The sequence below is a fragment of the Somniosus microcephalus genome, chromosome 23 (assembly GCF_052327205.1).
Source record: "Somniosus microcephalus isolate GS21.2 chromosome 23, FLI_Smic_1.0, whole genome shotgun sequence".
NCBI classification, from domain to species: domain Eukaryota; kingdom Metazoa; phylum Chordata; class Chondrichthyes; order Squaliformes; family Somniosidae; genus Somniosus; species Somniosus microcephalus.
In genome coordinates this window covers 23,133,998-23,154,295 of record NC_141009.1, presented here as the reverse complement: position 1 = coordinate 23,154,295, position 20,298 = coordinate 23,133,998, and the positions used below count along the sequence as shown (strand labels likewise).

The following is a 20,298-nucleotide window of genomic DNA, read 5'->3' as shown; positions in this document are numbered from 1 at the left end:
GAAGCCCACAGTGTAAATCTTTGTCCTGAACTTGAAAGTATATAACTGCCAATGTGTGGGCACTCCCACAAGATGAGGCTTTCTGACTACAAGACTGGGTCAGATCAAAAAAGCCCCACTGAAGTATAAGGTTGGGATTATTTTCAAAGAGTGAGATGTAAAGAAATGGTTGAAAGTTTAATATTTATGCCAGCACGGTTTTTCTCGTGTTCGATGTTCATGGTTGATTCTGGAAGTCAGTATCCCCCACCAGTGGTGTGATGAGAGAGCTCTCCAATCGAACAGTAGTTTTTCCATCTCCAATATTTTATAACTAATAAAACTGTTCAAAGGGGGGGGATAAAAATCTTTCTTAATGCCCCTATAATTATTCTCCCAGTAGCGTCCAGGTGATTAATCTTTCAACTCCTGGAGACTCCAGCACATTCCTGGAGAGTTGGTAACCCTGGTGGTCCCTGTGAAGACCAGTAACTTTTAAAGCAGAGTACCGGATCTGTAGGCCATGGAGGCCTAAGCGGGAATGAAGCTCCCACTGCGGATTGGCAGCAAACCACAAGCAGCAGCCCGCAAGGAGCTGGGGGTAGTAAGGGCCAGTGGGGTGGCTCGGAGTATTTCGAGGCGGGTGGATGGAGGTGGAGTTGGTCCTCCACCGGGCTGTGAAGAGCGATGCGGCGCCACGTTGCTGTGATTCATTTGGCAACAAGCCAGAACACGAGTCAGGCCAGGAGCCGGGGCACCAAGGGTAGCACTGGCAGGTGCAGCGGGAACAGTGACGTAGCCTAAGGCCGGAGTGGAGTGGGGTGGGGTGGGGGTTGTGGTGTGCGGGTGAGGATGTTGCTGGAGAGAGAATATGAAGAGGTTATAAATGATATGAGAAATTGATTTTGATAACAACCTGAAGTCGGACTGAATAGCTCTCAACAAAGAAAAATACTTGAATATGGTAGAAGCAGCTGTGCTGAGCAATGTAGAGGCTCCACTGACTCACCTGGACCTACCTGCGTGATAGGGGACCCGTGATCGCTTACAGCTGCTCACTTTGTAATGGGGAACCATATCAAGGGGCCACCTAGAAGTGTGACAGGGAATGGTAAATACTGCAAAAACCCATCAACATTTATCCTCCAATCGACTGCACCAAACACATTCCGATTTAAATATACTACTAGGTCGATCTCCTTAAGCATTGCACATGGAGGATACAGACTAAGCGTGATCTTGAGGTGAAGTGGGATTTGAAGCGGGGGGGATAATTAGATCAGAATGTGCAGGCATAATTCAGTCTCCATTTTAAATTCGTATATTCTATCCTTATTTTTAACTTTCCATTATAAATTTCTATGTCCACATTTATAATGGAAACTGCCTATGTAAATTTGTCACACTGAATTACACTTTCCTGCCTGGGATGACACTGAAACACCAGAGAGATAGGTGTAATTATAGGGTTGGAGCGGAGGCTGACAATCAAATGATGTGAGGTTCCCCCAGCTTCAATGCTCCATGGACTGCAACCCTATCAAGACACCACTTTTTGCAGCTTGTAATAAGCATTTAAATTTGAACGTTAAGTGAGGCACCCAGGTTTGAAGAGCTTTAATAAGCATCTCAAAACCCATTCTATCTATACATGTTAAGAAATGTTTTCTGTATTTGTATTATGTTCTTAAGGAGCATTACCATAAAACTCAATGCTATATTTGTTTCATACAAACTAAACTACCACATTCCATCAAGGGTTACATTCACTCAACCGTAGCCATGGCAACTTGCACACTGTCAATAAAACAAACTTTTTTCCCCAGTTAGGCACTTTATTCTTCACAAATATGTAAGGTTACATCTATCTTGCACACTATTTCTATGCACATGGCTTCCCATGTCCTGTAATCACCATTGTTTTAGTAGGTAAGCTAGTATCATTTTTCCAGATTTTGTTCTTTTTGGCGAGAGGAATGTGCCATGAATTTCGTAATTTCATTACTATGGTGATGAAAATTCAGTCTCCGATCACTCAGATCTGAAATTATCTATGGGAGAAATTGACATGTTAACTGATTATACTGGATATCTAAATAACTTGCATCTTCTAGCGGTTGCCCAATTATAGGCAACAATGTTCCAAGAACAAACACCTGAATGTACAATTGCAGCCCCATTTTAATATTAAAGTAATATAAAAGTCTTTGTATTGACTGAAACACATAATATCCCACTGACTTCACCAGAGAAATAATGAGGAATACCATTCAAGAAATATCCCACAACAACCGCCTCCGCCCCCCGCCACCCCCCACGCATCTGTCATGCAACACAGTATCCAACTGTTAAATTATCCCAAAGCTTTTGCCTTCAGTACCTTACCTGGTAATCCATTCCAGGTGTTGATCACTCTGTGCCTTTTACTAGTTTGAACCTGTTTCCTCTTGTCTGACTGCAGAAGTTTAATTTGAAGTAATGTTCTGGATTTCCCTTTTTTATACTACAGGTAGACTACCCTTTATCCGGACTTCCGAAAACCGAAACCCTCTAAAAACCGAAGGTTTTTTCGTTCAGCGTAAGTCGTGCGTACGAACGAAAAAACCTTCGGTTTTTAGAGGGTTCCAGTTTTGGAAGTTCGGATAAAGGGTAAGTCGTGCGCACGACCCCCCGCCGGCCCCGACAACCGCCGACCCCGCCGACCCCCCCCGTGGACCCCGCCGGCCCCGACAACCGCCGACCCCCCCGCGGACCCCGCCGGCCCCGACAACCGCCGGCCCCGACAACCGCCGACCCCCACCCCCCCCCGCGTACCCCGCCGGCCCCGACCCCCGCCGACCCCGACTGACTTACGCTGAGCATCAGCGTAAGTCATGCGCACGACCCCCTGCCGACCCCCCCGCGGACCCCCGCCGACCCACCTTCCGAAATCCGAAATTCTCCTTTATCCGAAACTCGGCTGGTCCCGAGGTTTTCGGATAAAGGATAGTCTACCTGTATCTTGAATATCTCTAAGTCTTCTTTCAAGGATGAAAACCCCAAGTTTCTCCAGTATGTAGTGTCCGCGTATCAATAATACACGGACTGCAGGAGAACAATAATAACAGGTATTTACTGAACAGAGGGTAAGCTTAAACTGAAAGTACAGAAGCCTGCTATGGCTTTATAGACAGGTGTGGTCACTGCCGGTACTACAGTATAAAGTCAGTTCTCTCTTAAAGGTACATACACAACAATTCCTCCCCTTTTAGATAAACAGTACATAACATTCATTTAACAATTAAATAATAACTAATTACAATTACAGTTTTCTCTGTACTATATACATCAACTGAAATAATCATTTATAAGTTCAGTCTTTGAGGAGGCTTCCTGATCCTGACTGGATAGCGCCTTTCTCGAGTATCCTGTTCTTGCGGCGGAGTCGATTCTGGCTCATTGTCATTGGTTGGTTCGTCAGCTTCCAATACCACTGATTCTGAGGTAGACGCAATCTGTACTTCGGGTTCATTACCAGGTGCACATGCTCGTGGTATGGGTTTGGCTTGTTCCTGTGACTCTAGAATCTGGTCAGCATGGCGTCTCATGATGCTCTCTCCAACGTCCACTGTGTACATTAGTGGTCCCTGCTGTGTGCATATCGTTCCTGGCTGCCATTTTTCTGTTCGGTAGTCGCGGGCCAAGACTGGTTGCCCTATCTTGAAGCTCCTGGTTGGCTTCTCATTGATGTGCTGGAATTGCTTATCCTCAACATCTCGTCTTATGTTTGGTTTGAGCAAATCCAGGCGACATCTTAGCCTTCGGTTGAAGAACATTATGGCTGGAGCTTGGTTGGTGACTGCATGTGTCGCATTCCGGTAAGCAAACAAGAAATTATCCACCTTGTGTTGTAGTGGTATGTCGTCATTATACATCGCCTTTACTTTATTGCCTTTTTAAAGGTCTGAACAAACCTCTCAGCCAATCCATTTGTGGCTGGATGATATGGGGCAGATGTGTAATGTTTCACCCCATTATTCCTCAGAAACCTCCGGAAATCCTCGGACACAAACTGTGGCCCATTGTCAGAGCAAATCTGTTCTGGCAAGCCATTCCTGGCGAAGATGGTCCGTAGGACTGCAATAGTTTTCTCCGTGGTGGTGGAGGACATTTTGATGACCTCTGACCATTTCGAATGGGCATCCACGGCGATTAGAAACATTGAGTCCATAAATGGACCAGCAAAATCAATGTGTACCCATTGCCATGGAGATGAGGGCCACTCCTATGGGTGTAGCGGGGCCTGTGGTGGAGCGTTTTGGACCTTCTGGCATCCTGTGCATCTCTTGGTCATATCCTCGATTTCTTTATCAATTCCCGGCCACCACACAAACGCCCTGGCTAGGCTCTTCATTTTTACCCCTCCCAGATGACCCTCATGAAGCTCATTGAGCACTCTTTCTCTCAGCTTGGGTGGAATTACCACTCGGGATCCACACATCAAGGTCCCCCGGCATACTGACAGCTGTTCTCTCCTTGGCGAGAATGCTGGCAACAGTGAGTCGCCATGTGCTGGCCATCCCTTCACCGTCAAATCATAGACCCGAGAGTGTGTCGGGTCATTTCGGGTTTCCTTCTCTATACTTGAGTTTGTAACAGGTAGACGTTCGACTATGGTCGAATGGAATATCTCAACAGGGTCCACTGCAGGTGCTTCCTCCACCGTAGGCAATGGTAGGCACGACAGCCCATCAGCGTTTCCATGCTGTTTCGTACCCTTGTACTCTATGTCGTACTGATGTGCCCCTAGAAAAAGTGACCATCTTTGCAGCTGTTGCACCGTCATCACCGGAACGCCCTTCTTTGGGTTAAAAATGGAGACCAGGGGCTGATGATCAGTCAGTAGGGTGAATTTCTGCCCGTGCAGATAGTGATTGAACTTCTTCACCCCCCACACCAGGCTGAGGGCCTCCCTGTCAATCTGGGCGTAGTTACGCTTGGCTGAGGTTAATGAGCGCGATGCAAAGGCTATTGGCCTCTCTGAACCGTCAAGGAATTTGTGTGACAGCACCGCTCCAATGCCGTAGGGAGACGCATCACATGCCAACCGAATCGGTAGTGTTGGATTGTAGTGGGCCAATACTTCTTTTGAAGTGATTAGGCATTTACATTTCTGAAAGGCACGCTTACACTCATCACTCCATTTCCATGTTACTCCAGTTTGCAGCAGGGCGTTCAGTGGGTGCAAAATTGTAGATAAATTCGGCAAGAACTTCTGGTAGTAGTTCACCAACCCGAGGAACGACCTCAGTTGCGACACATTTTCCGGTGCTGGAGCCTTGACTACTGCCTCAATCTTGTCTGGGGACTTATGCAACCCTTCCTCGTCAATCAGGTGGCCACAATACGAGATTTGTCTCCTGAAGAACTCGCATTTGGGGCGGTTGGCTCGTAGCCCATATTCTTGTAATCTAGTGAGCACCTGCTCCAGGTTGGCAAGGTGTTCACTGTCATTTTCGCCCATAACCAGGATGTCGTCCAAATAACACTGGGTCCCCGGGATCCCTTGCAGGACTTGTTCCATCGCCCTCTGCCAAATAGCCGGGGCTGATGCTACCCCGAATACCAGTCGGTTGTACTGGTAAAGACCTTTGTGAGTGTTTATCGTGAGGTATTTCCTAGATGCTTCTTCCACCTCCATTTGTAGATACGCTTGGGCCAGATCAATCTTCGTAAAGCGTTTCCCTCCAGATAGTGAGGCAAAAATATCTTCTATCCGTGGAAGTGGATATTGTACTGTGTGCAGGACTGGGTTCAGTTACCTTGAAGTCCCCACAGATGCGAACCTTCTTCAGCTCCCCAGGCGTGCTGCTCAATGATTTCTTCATTACAGGAATGATGGGTGTGGCCCACTCGCTCCAGTCCACCTTGGACAGCACCCCCGAATGCTACAGACTCTCCAGCTCTGCTCCAACGGCTGGGCGGATCGCGTACGGTACCGGTCTGGCCGTAAAAAATTTTGGGTTTGCGTTATCTTCGATTTTTATCATTGCCGTTACTCCTTTGAGTCCCAAGTCCTTGTTGGAACACCTCTTTCGCGTCAGTTAGAATTTTTGACAGTCATCCAGGTGTGACGTCGTCATCCTTTTTGTCAGTCACAGTTAGCGCCTGAATGGAATGCCAATCCAATTGTATTTTTCGGATCCATTCACGTCCCAATAATGGTGGTCCTCCATCTTGTAGTATATATAGATACAGTTTCTGCGTTTCCTTGCCGTTGTATTTAACTGGCACCCTTATTTTTCCTCTGGGGTAGACCTTTTGCCCCGTGTATGTCTTCAATACAATGGACGTGTCCTTCAAGGGTATGTGTGAGAATAGCCGCTCATAGTCTCGTCGATTCATGACAGTTAGGGCTGATCCTGTGTCCAATTCCATCTTTACTGGGGACCCTGCTATCATGAGGGTGACCCAAATGGTTCGGTGATCCTCCTTTGCGATCACGTTGTGTAACTTTAGACAACTTAGTCTCCTGCTCCCGGAGTCATTATCACTCTCCTGACCTTCTGAACTACTGTCTGTCATTTTTTTTACTTTCTTGTACTTTTCCTTAGTAGTTCTTTTAGTGTTGGTTTTCTTTCCCGACCTGCAGACTCTTGCTATGTGTCCCATTTTCCCACATTGCCTGCATACTTTGTCCTTAAACCAGCAGTCCTTCTGATCATGGGTTGTTCTGCCGCAGCGATAGCACTTTTCTGCTCCATACGCCATTTCGTTAGCGCTGTATTGTTGTGGTTTCTGTTGTATTTCCGCAGCTCCCCGTGCTGCTGCTTCGTAGGATACTGCCACGCTGAAAGCCTGTTCTAGCTTCAGGTCCTTTTCCGAAAGTAGTCGTTTCTGGGTTCCTTCACTCTGGAGCCCGCAGACAAACTTATCCCTTAAGGTGTCTGCCAGTCCTGCTCCGAACTGGCAGTGCTTCGATAACTTGCGTAGTTCCGTAAGATAGTCAGCATTGCTCTCATCTTTGTGCTGGTTTCTTTTATGGAACTTGAATCTTTCTGCTATCTGCAGCGGTGTAGGGTTTAGGTGTTCCTGTAAGATATTAACAATCTCTTCAAAACTTTTCTCCATTGGTTTAGCTGGGGTAATTAAATTCCGCAATAGGCCGTACGTTCTTGCGCCCATCAAATTTAATAATACTGACGCCTTCTTTCCATCGGCCACCTCATTTGCCTTGCAGTACACTTCAATTCTTTCCACATACGTGGTCCAGTCTTCTACCTCGTTGGCGAAAGCAGGGATACTGCCACTCTTCGGCATCTTGGGTGGTTTAAAATGGCGCCTCCCGTGCTTTTTCTTCTTCCCCAATGTGTTAAAATGGCGCCTCCCGCGCTTTTCCTTCTTCCCCAATGGAATAAAATGGCGCCTCCCGCGCTTTTCCTTCTTCCCCTTGCTGCCACGCTGCTCCTAGCGTTCTACAGGGTAATGGCGGCGACCCACGGCTTCGGCGCGTCTCACTTTTCCTTCCCCTCGTTTTATTTTCTCTACGCTGCCCGGTTCTTGAGCACCGACCGCGCCCTGTGCGCTCCACCCTCTCTCTCTTTTCCTCCCGACGACGCTGCATGGCCCCTTTGCAGAGCCACTCGATCGAGCTCGAGCCCGCCGCAGTCTGGAAGGGTCAGCGCACTACCTGCTACCAGCACGATTTACTGGAACACCTTGACTGGAGAGCCAAGCCCAGCTCTCCACAGCCTCCCCTGCAATTCTCCGAACTCCGATGGATCCCTGGGTGGTTGCCCGCGGCCGACGCCCGTTGCTCTGACCTCGACCTCCAAGAAGCTTCTTTTCAGGGAAAGAGCCCCGTGAGGTGATGCAGTACTGCAGGTGAGTTCGAACCTGCTCGTCGCCAGTGTAGTGTCCGCGTATCAATAATACACGGACTGCAGGAGAACAATAATAACAGGTATTTACTGAACAGAGGGTAAGCTTAAACTGAAAGTACAGAAGCCTGCTATGGCTTTATATACAGGTGTGGTCACTGCCGGTACTACAGTATAAAGTCAGTTCTCTCTTAAAGGTACATACACAACACAGTATTTCCACCTAACTCAGACCTAGGCGCTTGGACTCCATTTTGTGGCTCTTTCATGCATACAGAGCATTCTGTTTGTTTTTGATTGTGACTAAGTATCTTGACTTTTTTTTCATTTATTAATTCATGGGTTGTGGGTGTCGCCAGCAAGGCCAGCATTTATTGCCCATCCCTAGTTGCCCTTGAGAAGATGGTGGTGAGCCGCCTTCTTGAACTGCTGCAGTCCGTGTGGTGAAGGTACTCCCACTGTGCTGTTAGGGAGTTCCCAGCGAAGATGAAGGAATGACTATATATTTTCAAGTCAGGTTGGTGTGTGACTTGGAGGGGAACTTGGAGGTGATGGTGTTCCCATGCGCCTGCCACCCTTGTCCTTTCAGTGGTAGAGGTCGCAAGTTTGGGAGGTGCTGCCGAAGAAGTCTTGGCGAGTTGCTGCAGTGCATCTTGTGGATGATACACACTGCAGCCACGGTACGCCGGTGGTGGAGGGAGTGAATCTTTAAAGTGGTGAATGGGGTGCCGATCAAGCGGACTGCTTTGTCCTGGATGATGTCGAGCTTCTTGAGTGTTCTTGAAGCCACACTCATCCAGGCAAGTGGAGAGTATTCCATCACACTTCTGTCTTGTGCCTTGTAGGTGGTGGAAAGGCTTTGGGGAGTCAGGAGGTGAGTCACTCGCTGCAGAATACCCAGCCTCTGACCTGCTCTTGTAGCCACAGTATTTATATGGCTGGTCCAGTTAAGTTTCTGGTCAATGGTGACCCCCAGGATGTTGATTGTGGGGGATTCGACAATGGTAATGTCAAGGGGAGGTGGGCAGACTCTTGCTTGTTGGAGATGGTCATTGCCTGGCACTTGTGTGGCACGAATGTTACTTGCCACTTATCAACCCAAACCTGGACGTTGTCCAGGTCTTGCTGCATGTGGGCCCGTACTGCTTTATTATGTGAGGAATTGTGAATGGAACTGAACACTGCAATCATCAGCGAACATCCCCAATTCTGACCTTATGATGGAGGAAAGGTCATTGATGAAGCCGCTGAAGATGATTTGGCCTAGGACACTGCCCTGAGGAACTCCAGCAGTGATGTCCTGGGGCTGAGATGATTGGCCTCTAACAATCACAACCATCTTCCTTTGTACTAGGTATGACTCCAGCCAGTGGAGCATTTTCCCTCTGATCCCCATCGACTTCAATTTTACTAGAGCTCCTTGATGCCACACTCGGTCAAATGCTACCTTGATGTCAAGGGCAGTCACTTTTACCTCACCTCTGGAATTCAGCTCCTTTGTCCATGTTTGCACCAAGGCTGTAATGAGGTCTGGAGCCGAGTGGTCCTGGCGGAACTCAAACTGTGCATCGATGAGCAGGTTATTGGTGAATCAGTGCAGCTTGATAGCACTGTTGACGACACCTTCCATCACTTTGCTGATGATTGAGAGTAGGCTGATGGGGCGGTAATTGGCTGGATTGGAATCTACCTGCTTTTTGTGGACAGGACATACCTGAGCAATTTTCCACTTTGTCAGGTAGATGTCAGTATTATAGCTGTACTGGAACATTTTAGCTAGAGACGCAGTTAGTTCTGGAGCAACCCTCTTCAGCACTAGAGCTGGGATGCTGTCGGGGCCCATAGCCTTTGCTATATCCAATGCGCTCAGCTGTTCCTTGATATCATGTGGAGTGAATCGAATTGGCTGAAGACTGGTATATGTGATGGTGGGAACCTCCGGAGTAGGCCAGGATCGATCATCCACTTGGGACTTCTGGCTGAAGATGGTTGCAAATGTTTCAGCCTTGTCTTTTATACTCACGTGCTGGGCTCCGACATCATTGAAGATAGGGATGTTCATGGAGCCTCCTCCTTCCATCAGTTGTTTAATTGTCCACCACCATTCACGACTGGATGTGGCAGAACTGCAGAGCTTTGATCTGATCCGTTGGTTGTAGGATTGCTTAGTTCTGTCTATAGCATGCTGCTTCCGTTGTTTAGCATGCATGTAGGACTCTGTGTTGCAGCTTCCCCAGGTTGGCACCTCATTTTTAGGGACGCCTGGTGCTGCTCCTGGCATGCTCTTCTAAACACCTTATTGAACCAGGGTTGGTCACCTGGCTTGATGGTAATGGTAGAGTGAGGGATATGCTGGGCCATGAGGTTACAGATTGTGGTGGAATACAATTCTGCTGCTGATGATGGCCCACAGCACCTCATGGATGCCCAGTTTTGAGCTGCTAGATCTGTTCTGAATCTATTCCATTTAGCACAGTGGTCATGCCACACAACACTGTGAAGGGTGTCTTCAGTGTGAAGACAGAATTTCGTCTCCACAAGGACTGTGTGGTGGTCACTCCTACCAATACTGTCATGGACAGATGCATCTGCGACAGGTAGATTGGTGAGGATGAGGTCACGTGTTGGTTCTCTCATCACCTGCCGCAGGCCCAGTCTGGCAACTGTGTCCTACTACAAAAACCCTGGATCGCTTTCAAATTCATGTTTTGCTATTTTGCCACCATTCATGAAGCATTTAGATTTTATATTTTTTCTCCCTATGTGCAGTATTTTACACTGTATTAAATATAATGTCATTTTTCTGGCCATTGCTATTTACATATTTTGTCTAACTCATATTTAGTTTGTGAATTGCTCCTCCGATTCAACTTCCACTCCTAATTTAGTATCATTGCAAATTTGACAAGTTTGTATTGAGCTTTTGAACTAAGGTCTTTAATGTACTTTAGAAATAGTCATGGTTTACAGATGTTAGCTGTACCAAAACAAAATGCCTGAATCCTGCTATTCAGAACTCGGGTGATGAAAAATGTTCAACATAGATCAGGAGCTAAAGCCAACTTGGTCAATTTGTACTATTTGTATCTCAACACATTTGAAGAGATGAAGAGACATTGGTACAGCACCAACTCAATCTCAGCCATGCTACTGGGGCGATACTGAGCACCTTCCCACAGGACAGAAAGCCAAGCCGGTCTCCTTAGCAGCCAGAATAGGATATAATTAGCAAGTGCCGATGAGCAATTCGCATGTCATTAATATGGAGACTGGGGTAACTAGAGAGAGGTGGAAAATGCAATAAATGTTAACCTGAATTATGTTTACCAGGTGTAAAAATGATATTTTTCTGGTGTGTGAAGCTGTCTTTAAGTGAAATTAGTCAACAGATTAATGTTTACTACAGAAAATAGCTGTTTGAATAAATTATTTCCTGGAGTTATACCTTTAGCATCTTGCTCAGAACAGAACACCTGGTGGATGACCAGGAATTAAACTACCTGCTGTCCAGGATATCTACCCCGAGAGGTGCCGGGGGAAGGCCCTGAGAATCATTAAAGACGCGAGCCACCCCAGCCACAACCTCTTCGCCCTGCTCCCGTCCGGTAAGAGATACCGAAGCATACGGTCTCGTACCAGCAGGTTTCGAAACCGCTTCTACCCCCAGGCCATAAGACTCATGAACGTATAATTTATTATTATTTATTACTGTTGTTTTATTTATTATTACTGTATTTCTATTAGTATTTTATCATTGTTATGCCATATTTATTCCAATGTTGGGAGGACTCGTAAAAATCAACATTTCATTGTGCAGTACACACGTCTGCTGCATATGTGACAAATAAAAATTGAATTGATGTATAGATTGTGACCTGATGTGGATTTCAGAAATGCAAACAATCACTGCTAGGAACTTCCTTCAGGTCACAAGAACTATACCTTGGGCTAGTGTTTTTTGTAACAGATGTTGATGAATGTTTGCAATGAGGTCATTAATTTGTGAATTTTTAGATTTCTTTTTAATTTCAGCAATTTAGGAAGGAGATTTGAAATGACTACATTAGGCTTGCTAGTAGGTTTTATCAGTACTTTCTTCTCATACAAAAAACAAAGGCAAAAATGTTCTCCTTTGATGCATTTTTCCTACCCTCCTATTTCTCAGTGGGAACACTGCAGCGAGGTGCTATAACAGGTTTTTATTTTGCGTTAGTTCCATTCCAAATTTCTGTCTGCCCGAACTGGTGATGTAATTTTCAATCTGTCCTTGCATCTTGCATCTTAAACGGTCCTTGCCAAAACTAGTGGCCATACAATGAAAAACTCACAACATAGCTGGAGTACAAAATAACAGATTGTGTTAAGAACCGATTTGCAATTCGCAAATCAGTTGCAAGATACTCGGTTATACTCAAGCTAGAGGTCTTGCATGTCTCTGCTCCTTTGACCTCGTCTGAAAATGCCCCGTCATAAATTTCAAACCCCCATTATTGGAGAACTTTTCAATCTCAATCTGCTAACACTCAATCTTCCCCTTTTTGTATTTTGTTTTCTAGGGGCTTTCGGGTCCTTACCAGTGGAGCGGTCATCCAGCCAATCTCCTGAGCTTCAGTTTGCGGGAATGAGTATTTCATCCTTGGTTCCAAAAACTTGCGCCCGAGTATTTTTGCTAAATTCTCTTTTAAAAAAAAAAAAATGTAGAAACCATCTTCAGAATTAATAGTACAAAATCACTTCTGCGTAGCATGGGAAAATCTATATTAATTGTTATGCAAAATAAATAATGGGTACATACGGTCCTCTTCCCCTTCCATGTCTATGTCCCGGACGTTAGGTTTTCCAGTTATACAATGAACTGTTGAGAAAATAAATACAGGATACACATTTAGCCAGGATACACATTTTTACAAAAAATAGACTTTATTGATTGATGTTATTTAGAGTTAAATGTGATCTAATATTCCCTACCCAACAAAACAAACCTTTATACTCCAAGCATCATTGGTAAAAGAGCTTGTCCCACCCTAATAATCAGATTGCCTGTCCTTTTAAGATACTCTGAAGTGTTCCTTCCTTGTAGCAGTAATGAAAGGAAAGACATCGTCAATTATTTTCCCCCCTAATTTCACTATTATGCTGTCTGAGATTTTTTTTCTTCAACAGTTTGCTGCATCATATTTTTGGCACTTTGACCTGAAACTTTGGGTTATTAGTATAAATCTCCTAAAATATAGGTGTATGCCAGCTGTTGCCTTGACATTTTTTATCGTGCTGCAGGCCATTCTGCATTGTGACCACTGCTCCGAGTAATGATGTCTGCCCAGGATATTTTTCTTTAAACCCTTTGCAAATTGTGCCAATGATTTCTGGAAAAGGCTGAAATGATTATCACAATAAGACCATTCAAAATAAGGTAACAGTCATTGAATCAACTTACAGACACAGAGGGATTGACCATAGCACAGGGCGTCATCTTCTTCTCATAGTTATTCACTCTCACTGGAGAAAAACTGGGAAAGCTGAGCACCACAAACATGTTGTTTCTCTGGGAGCAAGGCCAGCCCAAAGTTGTCTTCTATGCAGCCAATGTGAAAATACATCTAAAGACAATAATTATTGCCCCCTAGCCAATAATTGTTGCAGGATTACACGTTCCTTTATTGTCGCTGGGTCAAAATCCTGGAACTCCTTCCCTAACAGCATTGTGGGAGTACCTTCACCGCACGGCCTGCAGCGATTCAAGGCGGCGGCTCACCACCACCTTCTCAAGGGGTATTGATAATGGGCAATAAATACTGGCCTTGCCAGTGACGTCCACATCCCGTGAATGAATAAAAAAATTACTGGATTTTAATGTTTATTGATTGATTTGAAGTATTTTAAAATGTATTAATAAAATGGTACCTGCTGACCAAGATACAATGTTAAAGAATCAATTTTAACTAGTCAGCTACTGATGGCAATGAACCTAACTCAAGGTGCCATTCTTCTAGTATGAACCTAAGTGATAAGGATTGGCAAGTGATTCAATCGCAAGTGCCATTTTAGCTGAACCCAATCCTGCACAGACAAACACACACCACACACACACACCCCACACATATCTGGGGGTTGCTGAATAATGCACAAGTTTGGCAAGCTTGGGCAATTTTCTGTTCCATCGCCCAGGAGCACTGAGGTCAGTTGCAGAACCTCACCACTGCCCTAGCTGAGGTCAGCTAACGCAGCTCAAACCAGGGACTGAAATGACGCTTTGGTCCGTATTGCTGTGTTGCTCACCGACTTAACCAGCTGAACCTTTAGGGAAATTAAATTATTTGGTGAAGTCTATGCACCTATCAGGTTCAGCTCCACAGTGGGAAATCCCCACACTATGCTCCATTCCCCACCCCCCTCCCCCCATTACGGAAGAACTCTGGAAACCGTATCTGATTATGGAATGCAGACAGCAGTGCAATTGCACCAGGAACTTGATGCAGTGGGTAGGGGAGTGCGTTTATACCCACAAAGCCGCCATCTAGCATGATTGACATGTGTAACTGATCATTTCAATTTCTGGTTCAATTTCAGACCTGATCGGCAGAATTTTTTTTTAATTTCTCCCATTTTGCATTACTGCTGAGCCTTTCCTTGCCATAGCTAGTTACACTTATATAAAAAAAAATTAATGTCTTTTATTTCCTTACTGGCCCAGAATTTGCGGTCGGCGGCGAAGCAAAGGCGTTCGCCATTAGCCCCGAAGAAAGCTGCCCACAAAGTTCTTGCGATTTCTGTGGCGAGAAGTTTGCCTTTTTTTTGACGCGTGATTTCAGTGTAGTGTAATGGGGATCCCCGAGCGCGGTCTGCTGTGATGTCAACAAGCTGTCTAAGCAGCCAATCACATTGCAGAATTCTCACAGCCAGGGAAGCAGGAAATGAGAACCTGCTTTTATCCTGACTTTTTAAAAATGTTTAAAAGCAAAACCAAGATTGGGGCTCTCACTTGGGGATAAGGTACAACCTGAAATATCATGCACAAACTTTTTTTTAAAGCTTAAGTTTCTTAATGGAGAAATTTGACACTCCATAAATATAAAAATTAGTTTTTCAGGGCCATAATGTTTGCTTAACAGTCAATACACTGTTAAAACCCCAGTTGCACCTAATCCCACAGGGCCTAACATTTAATGGGGTATTTAACAGCGATATTACCACGGAAAAGCCCAAGTTCGTCAGTGTCACTGATTGCCGGCTATGGTGGGGGCCACAGCGCAGCCAGTGTCGGAGCAGTGAATGACTGACCGCAACTTCAGGATTTCCGCGTTTAGATGCGCAGGCGCTACATCCTGAAGTTGCGGTCAGTTTCAAAGGGGTAATAACGGTGAACTTCATTACCACCGCAAATTCCGGTCCAATATAGAATTCTGTTGCTTCTCTATTGTCTGAATAAGAAGACCTTTTACATCATCTAGCAATCTCCTGTTTCAAGCAGGTTACTCGGCTGATCAGCTTCCTCTGTCTGCTTGGGGGACCTGCCTATTCCTTTCCCCTCTCCTTTTTGATTCAACTAAAATGCTTGGTTATCTTTCGTTTTTTTCCCCAATGCTGAATAAAAGGCCCAAAACCTTGCCATGTTTGTTCTCTCCACAGATGCTGACAGAGACTGTTGTATATTTTCAGCATTTTCTAGTTTAAGATTTCCTGCATTTGCGCGGGGTGGGGGAGGGTCCCCCCTGTAGTCGTTGCTTTTCATTTGAATCCCAATTATGAGATGTTGCTGGAATCTGTGAATTGATCCACAGAATTCAGAATTGACGAACGCTTCCTATCCGAGAGGCTGCGAACCACTCGGCGCGCAGTTTATTCGTGATCAACAATTAAAGTTGAGGACTGGCCACTTACATTTCGTGCTGGGGTTGATGTTGAAGTGTGTGTCGAGTTTCTGAGTGCGGAGTTCTTTCCTGATGGTTTCACGGTCAATTGCGAGTTGATGCACCATGTCCTTTGGCTCCCTCTCTGCTGGACGCGCCATCCTGTTCTTTGTCCCTTGTTCAGAAGTTCTCGCCAGCTCTGCCTTGGACTCCTTCTGCTGAGGATTGTTACACTGTTACCAGGCAACCAGCACACGAACCCAAACACACGTAACACACGTGCCCCCCCCCCCCCCGAAACACGTTTAAACCAACCAGCAAACTGCGTTAGAATTTCACCTCAACTAATTGTATTTTTTCTTCAGACTGGTTTGTAACCGGTGGCAAACGGAAATGTTAACTATCAAAATATTTATTTTTAAACTATCCACACTAAAGAAAGGCTTGCGACCACTGGTGGTCCCAAAGCGCTTTACAACCAACTCCACTACTTTTGGAAGTGGAGTCACTGTTGTAATGCAGGAAACACGGCAGCCAATTTGCGCACAGCAAGCTCCCACAAAGAACAATGTGATAATGACCAGATCATTTTTTTTGTTGATTGAGGGATAAATATTGGCCAGGACACATGGAGAACTCCCCTGCTCTTCTTCACAATAGTGCCATGGGATCTTTTACGTCCACCTGAGACTTGGTTTAACGTCTCATCTGAAAGACGGTATGATGAAATATTCCATTCATCACTCATCAGTATTTCTCTGCCTGTGACTGTGGTTGGTTTCAGTTTCATTTCCATTGTATTGTACTGTGTGTAGGGCTCCGCCCATACCTGGCTCCTATGTAAGCTGGCCCAGCCTGCAGCACATCCAGTACGGCAGACCTCTGGATGGAAGATACATTCTCCTCTGTGTGTTACCTTCTAAGTCAATAAAAGCCTTGTTTTGTTTCGCTAACATCGAGTCTCGGATTTATTGAGGCACATCAATTTTATTGACTTAATTTTCAACACAATGGATCAACTCTTGAAACCCGAACGTTTGGATTTGGACCAGCATGCTTCGGACGCATCGGCACGCTTCGGACACTGGTTTATGTGTATGGAATTCTTCCTGGACAATTCCGCAGCCGTCAAAGACGCTACGGACGCTGCGAGTATGAAACTCGGAATTCTGCGGAATTGGGTAAGCCACCGGGTTTACCCCCTCATCCAAGACGCCGACACGTACCCGGCCGCCTGCGACATCTTAAAGGCGCATTACCAGCAGCCTACGAATGAGGTGTATGCTAGGCATCTGCTCGCTACTCGCGCACAGCGACCTGGGGAATCGGTGGAGGAGTTCCTAGGCACCCTGAAAACGCTTGGCAAAGACTGCAAGTGCCAAGATGTAAAAGCCGCAGTGTACACTGACGAGCTTGTTCGCGATGCCTTTATCACAGGCCTCAGCTCCACTTACATCCGGCAGAGACTGCTGGAAAAAACGGGATTGGACCTGAAACAGGCTGCGGACACAGCACGATCCCTGGATGTGGCCCAGAGAAACTCGGACGCCTGCTCTTCAGCCCGCGCCGTCCACGCCGCCACGTGCGCACCAAGGGCACCGCCATCTTGGAAGGCATCTTCCCCGCCCGGCAGCCTGACACCGTCGGGGCCCCGCTCTCCCCCCAGAAGCCCTACGACAGCCGCGACGCGTCGGGGACCCAACTGCTACTTCTGCGGGCAGCCGAAGCACACCAGAAACCTGTGCCCGGCGAAAGGCACCACCTGCTTTAAGTGCGGTAAGAAGGGGCACTTCGGGAAGGTGTGCAGAGGGAACCCCGCCGGAAAACCCGCCACCGCCGCGTGTGCGCCGTGGGAGCGGCCATCTTGGACGCCATCTTGCCCGACCTCGTGGGGTCCGCCATCTTGTGAGCAGACAGCGTGGACGCCATCTTGTCTCGATCAGGGCCCTACAGTGGCATCGGTCACAGTGGACCAGACCAGGCCGCACCCGCTATCCAAATCAATGGTGGACATCGAGGTAAACGGGTGCAGGGTTAAATGTTTAATTGACAGTGGAAGCACGGAGAGTTTTATCCACCCTGAACTGGTACAACAACTCTCCCTAAAGGTGGTCCCTACTCGGGGTACCATCTCTATGGCTGATAAAACCCAGACATCGACCATTATGGGTTACTGCACGGTACAATTGTCCGTTAACGGAACTGTATACAACAATTTTAAAGTATTAATCATGAAGAATCTATGTGCGAGCGTGATCTTGGGCCTGGATTTCCAGTGCTACCACCAAAGCATCACGCTCAATTACGGTGGGTCCCAGCCGCCCCTCACAGTGTGCGGTCTGGCTACCCTGAAGGTAAAGCCGCCTTCGCTATTCGTGAACCTTACCCCTAACTGCCGGCCAATAGCGACCAAATGCAGGAGGTACAGCTGGGAGGACAGGCGGTTTATCGCGACCGAGGTAGACAGGCTCCTGAAAGAGCGCATTATTGAACGCAGCAATAGCCCGTGGCGCGCCCAAGTGGTGGTGGTAAGGGGTAGCGAGAAGAAACGGATGGTGATCGACTATAGCCAAACGATCAACAGGTACACCCAACTAGACGCCTACCCGCTACCCCGCATATCAGAAATGGTGAACCAAATCGCCCAATACCGGGTGTTCTCCACCATTGACCTCAAGTCAGCGTACCACCAGCTCCCTATCAGACCAGAGGACCGCTACTCCGACAAAGCCCGCCCCCTCTTGAAAGCATCCTTTTTTCCGCTCTCTGCTGAGGCCCGTGCCGCCTTCAAAAGTATTAAGCAGGATATTGAGCGGGCCACGCTACAGGCAGTGGACGAGAACACTCCCTTTCAAGTGGAAAGTGATGCGTCTGACTTTGCCTTGGCGGCCACCCTCAACCAGGCGGGGCGGCCCATAGCTTTCTTCTCGAGGACCCTCCAAGGGCCCGAGATCAGACACTCCTCCGTAGAAAAGGAGGCCCAAGCCATCGTGGAGGCAGTGCGCCACTGGCGCCACTACCTAGCCGGCAAACGCTTCACCCTACTTACTGACCAGCGGTCGGTAGCGTTTATGTTCAATAATAAACAGAGGGGGAAGATTAAAAATGATAAGATTCTTAGGTGGCGGATCGAGCTCTCCACCTTCGATTATGACATCATTTACCGGCCAGGGGCCCTTAACGAATCCCCCGACGCCCTCTCATGAGGGATGTGTGCCAGCACCACCGGGGATCGGCTACAGACCCTCCACAATGACTTCTGCCACCCAGGGGTCACGCGGCTGTTCCACTTCATAAAGTCCCGCAACTTACCCTACTCGATTGAGGAAGTTCGGTCCCTGACCAGGAACTGTCGCACTTGCGCTGAGGGCAAGCCTCGGTTCTACCGCCCAGATAGAGCCCACTTAATCAAAGCTACACGGCCCTTTGAGCGGCTCAGCTTAGATTTCAAGGGCCCCCTCCCGTCCGTCGACCGCAATGTTTACTTCCTGAACATTGTGGACGAATACTCTCGTTTCCCATTCGCCTTCCCCTGCCCAGACATGACCAGCGCCACGGTCATTAAATGCCTCAACAGCCTGTTCTGCCTGTTCGGTATGCCGAGCTACATCCATACGGATAGGGGGGTGTCCTTCATGAGTGAAGAGCTACGCCAGTACATGCTGTCCAGGGGGATCGCCACGAGCCGTACCACCAGCTACAACCCCCGGGGTAACGGTCAAGTGGAGCGAGAGAACGGGACAGTATGGAAAGCAGTCACTCTAGCTCTAAGGACCAAAGGCTTCCCTATCTCCCGCTGGCAGGAAGTCCTCCCAGATGTGCTCCATTCGATACGGTCGCTATTGTGTACTGCCACTAATGCCACGCCTCACGAGCGAATGTTTGTCTTTCCCCGGAAATCCACCTCAGGCGTATCCATGCCGTCATGGCTCTCCACCCCAGGTCCGGTATTCGTGCGAAGGCATGTGAGGGGCCACAAGACGGACCCTCTCGTGGAGTCAGTGCACCTACTCCACGCCAACCCCCAATACGCATATGTCCGGCACGCCGACGGAAGGGAGGACACCGTGTCCATAAAAGACGTCGCCCCAGCTGGTAACGACGACAACCACGACAACAGCAGCAACAACGACCACAGCAACTCTTACCCACCCACTACTCTTTCATCACCCCCGGAAGAACATCGACCAACGGTACCCCCACCAACTACCCCTTCAACAACCCTGGCGGCACCCCCGGCAGAGACCCAGGAGGCCACCGGGGACACCCAGCCGACACCCGCGGCACCACAACAGCCACGTCGGTCGCAGAGGACTATCAAACCCCCGAACAGACTAAATCTATAGAAGGGGTGAATGTGATGAAATATTCCATTCATCACTCATCAGTATTTCTCTGCCTGTGACTGTGGTTGGTTTCAGTTTCATTTCCATTGTATTGTACTGTGTGTAGGGCTCCGCCCATACCTGGCTCTTATGTAAGCTGGCCCAGCCTGCAGCACATCCAGTACGGCAGACCTCTGGATGGAAGGTACATTCTCCTCTGTGTGTTACCTTCTAAGTCAATAAAAGCCTTGTTTTGTTTCGCTAACATCGAGTCTCGGATTTATT

The 20,298-nt window shown here is 47.4% G+C and overlaps 1 protein-coding gene across 1 annotated transcript; it reads right to left on the bottom strand.

Annotated features, from left to right (window-relative positions):
- Positions 1-929: 929 nt before the first annotated feature.
- cfap144 (cilia and flagella associated protein 144) lies at positions 930-15,942 on the bottom strand. The gene is made up of 4 exons (XM_085965606.1): positions 15,720-15,942; positions 12,634-12,693; positions 12,413-12,516; positions 930-2,030 (listed from the first exon to the last, which is right to left on the bottom strand). The coding sequence occupies exons 1-4, from the start codon at positions 15,847-15,849 to the stop codon at positions 1,920-1,922; spliced, it is 405 nt and encodes a 134-aa protein (XP_085821732.1). The 5' UTR covers positions 15,850-15,942; the 3' UTR covers positions 930-1,919.
- Between the last annotated feature and the right edge of the window lie 4,356 nt (positions 15,943-20,298).

Coding starts and splice junctions, on each gene's coding strand:
- cfap144 (XM_085965606.1), bottom strand. CDS start 15,849: ATGGCGCGTCCAGCAGAGAGGGAGCCAAAGGACATGGTGCATCAACTC. Junction 12,517..12,633: donor CATGGAAGGGGAAGAGGACC/GTATGTACCCAT, acceptor TTTTTTTAAAAG/AGAATTTAGCAAAAATACTC. Junction 2,031..12,412: donor GCTGGATGACCGCTCCACTG/GTAAGGACCCGA, acceptor TTTCTCCCATAG/ATAATTTCAGATCTGAGTGA.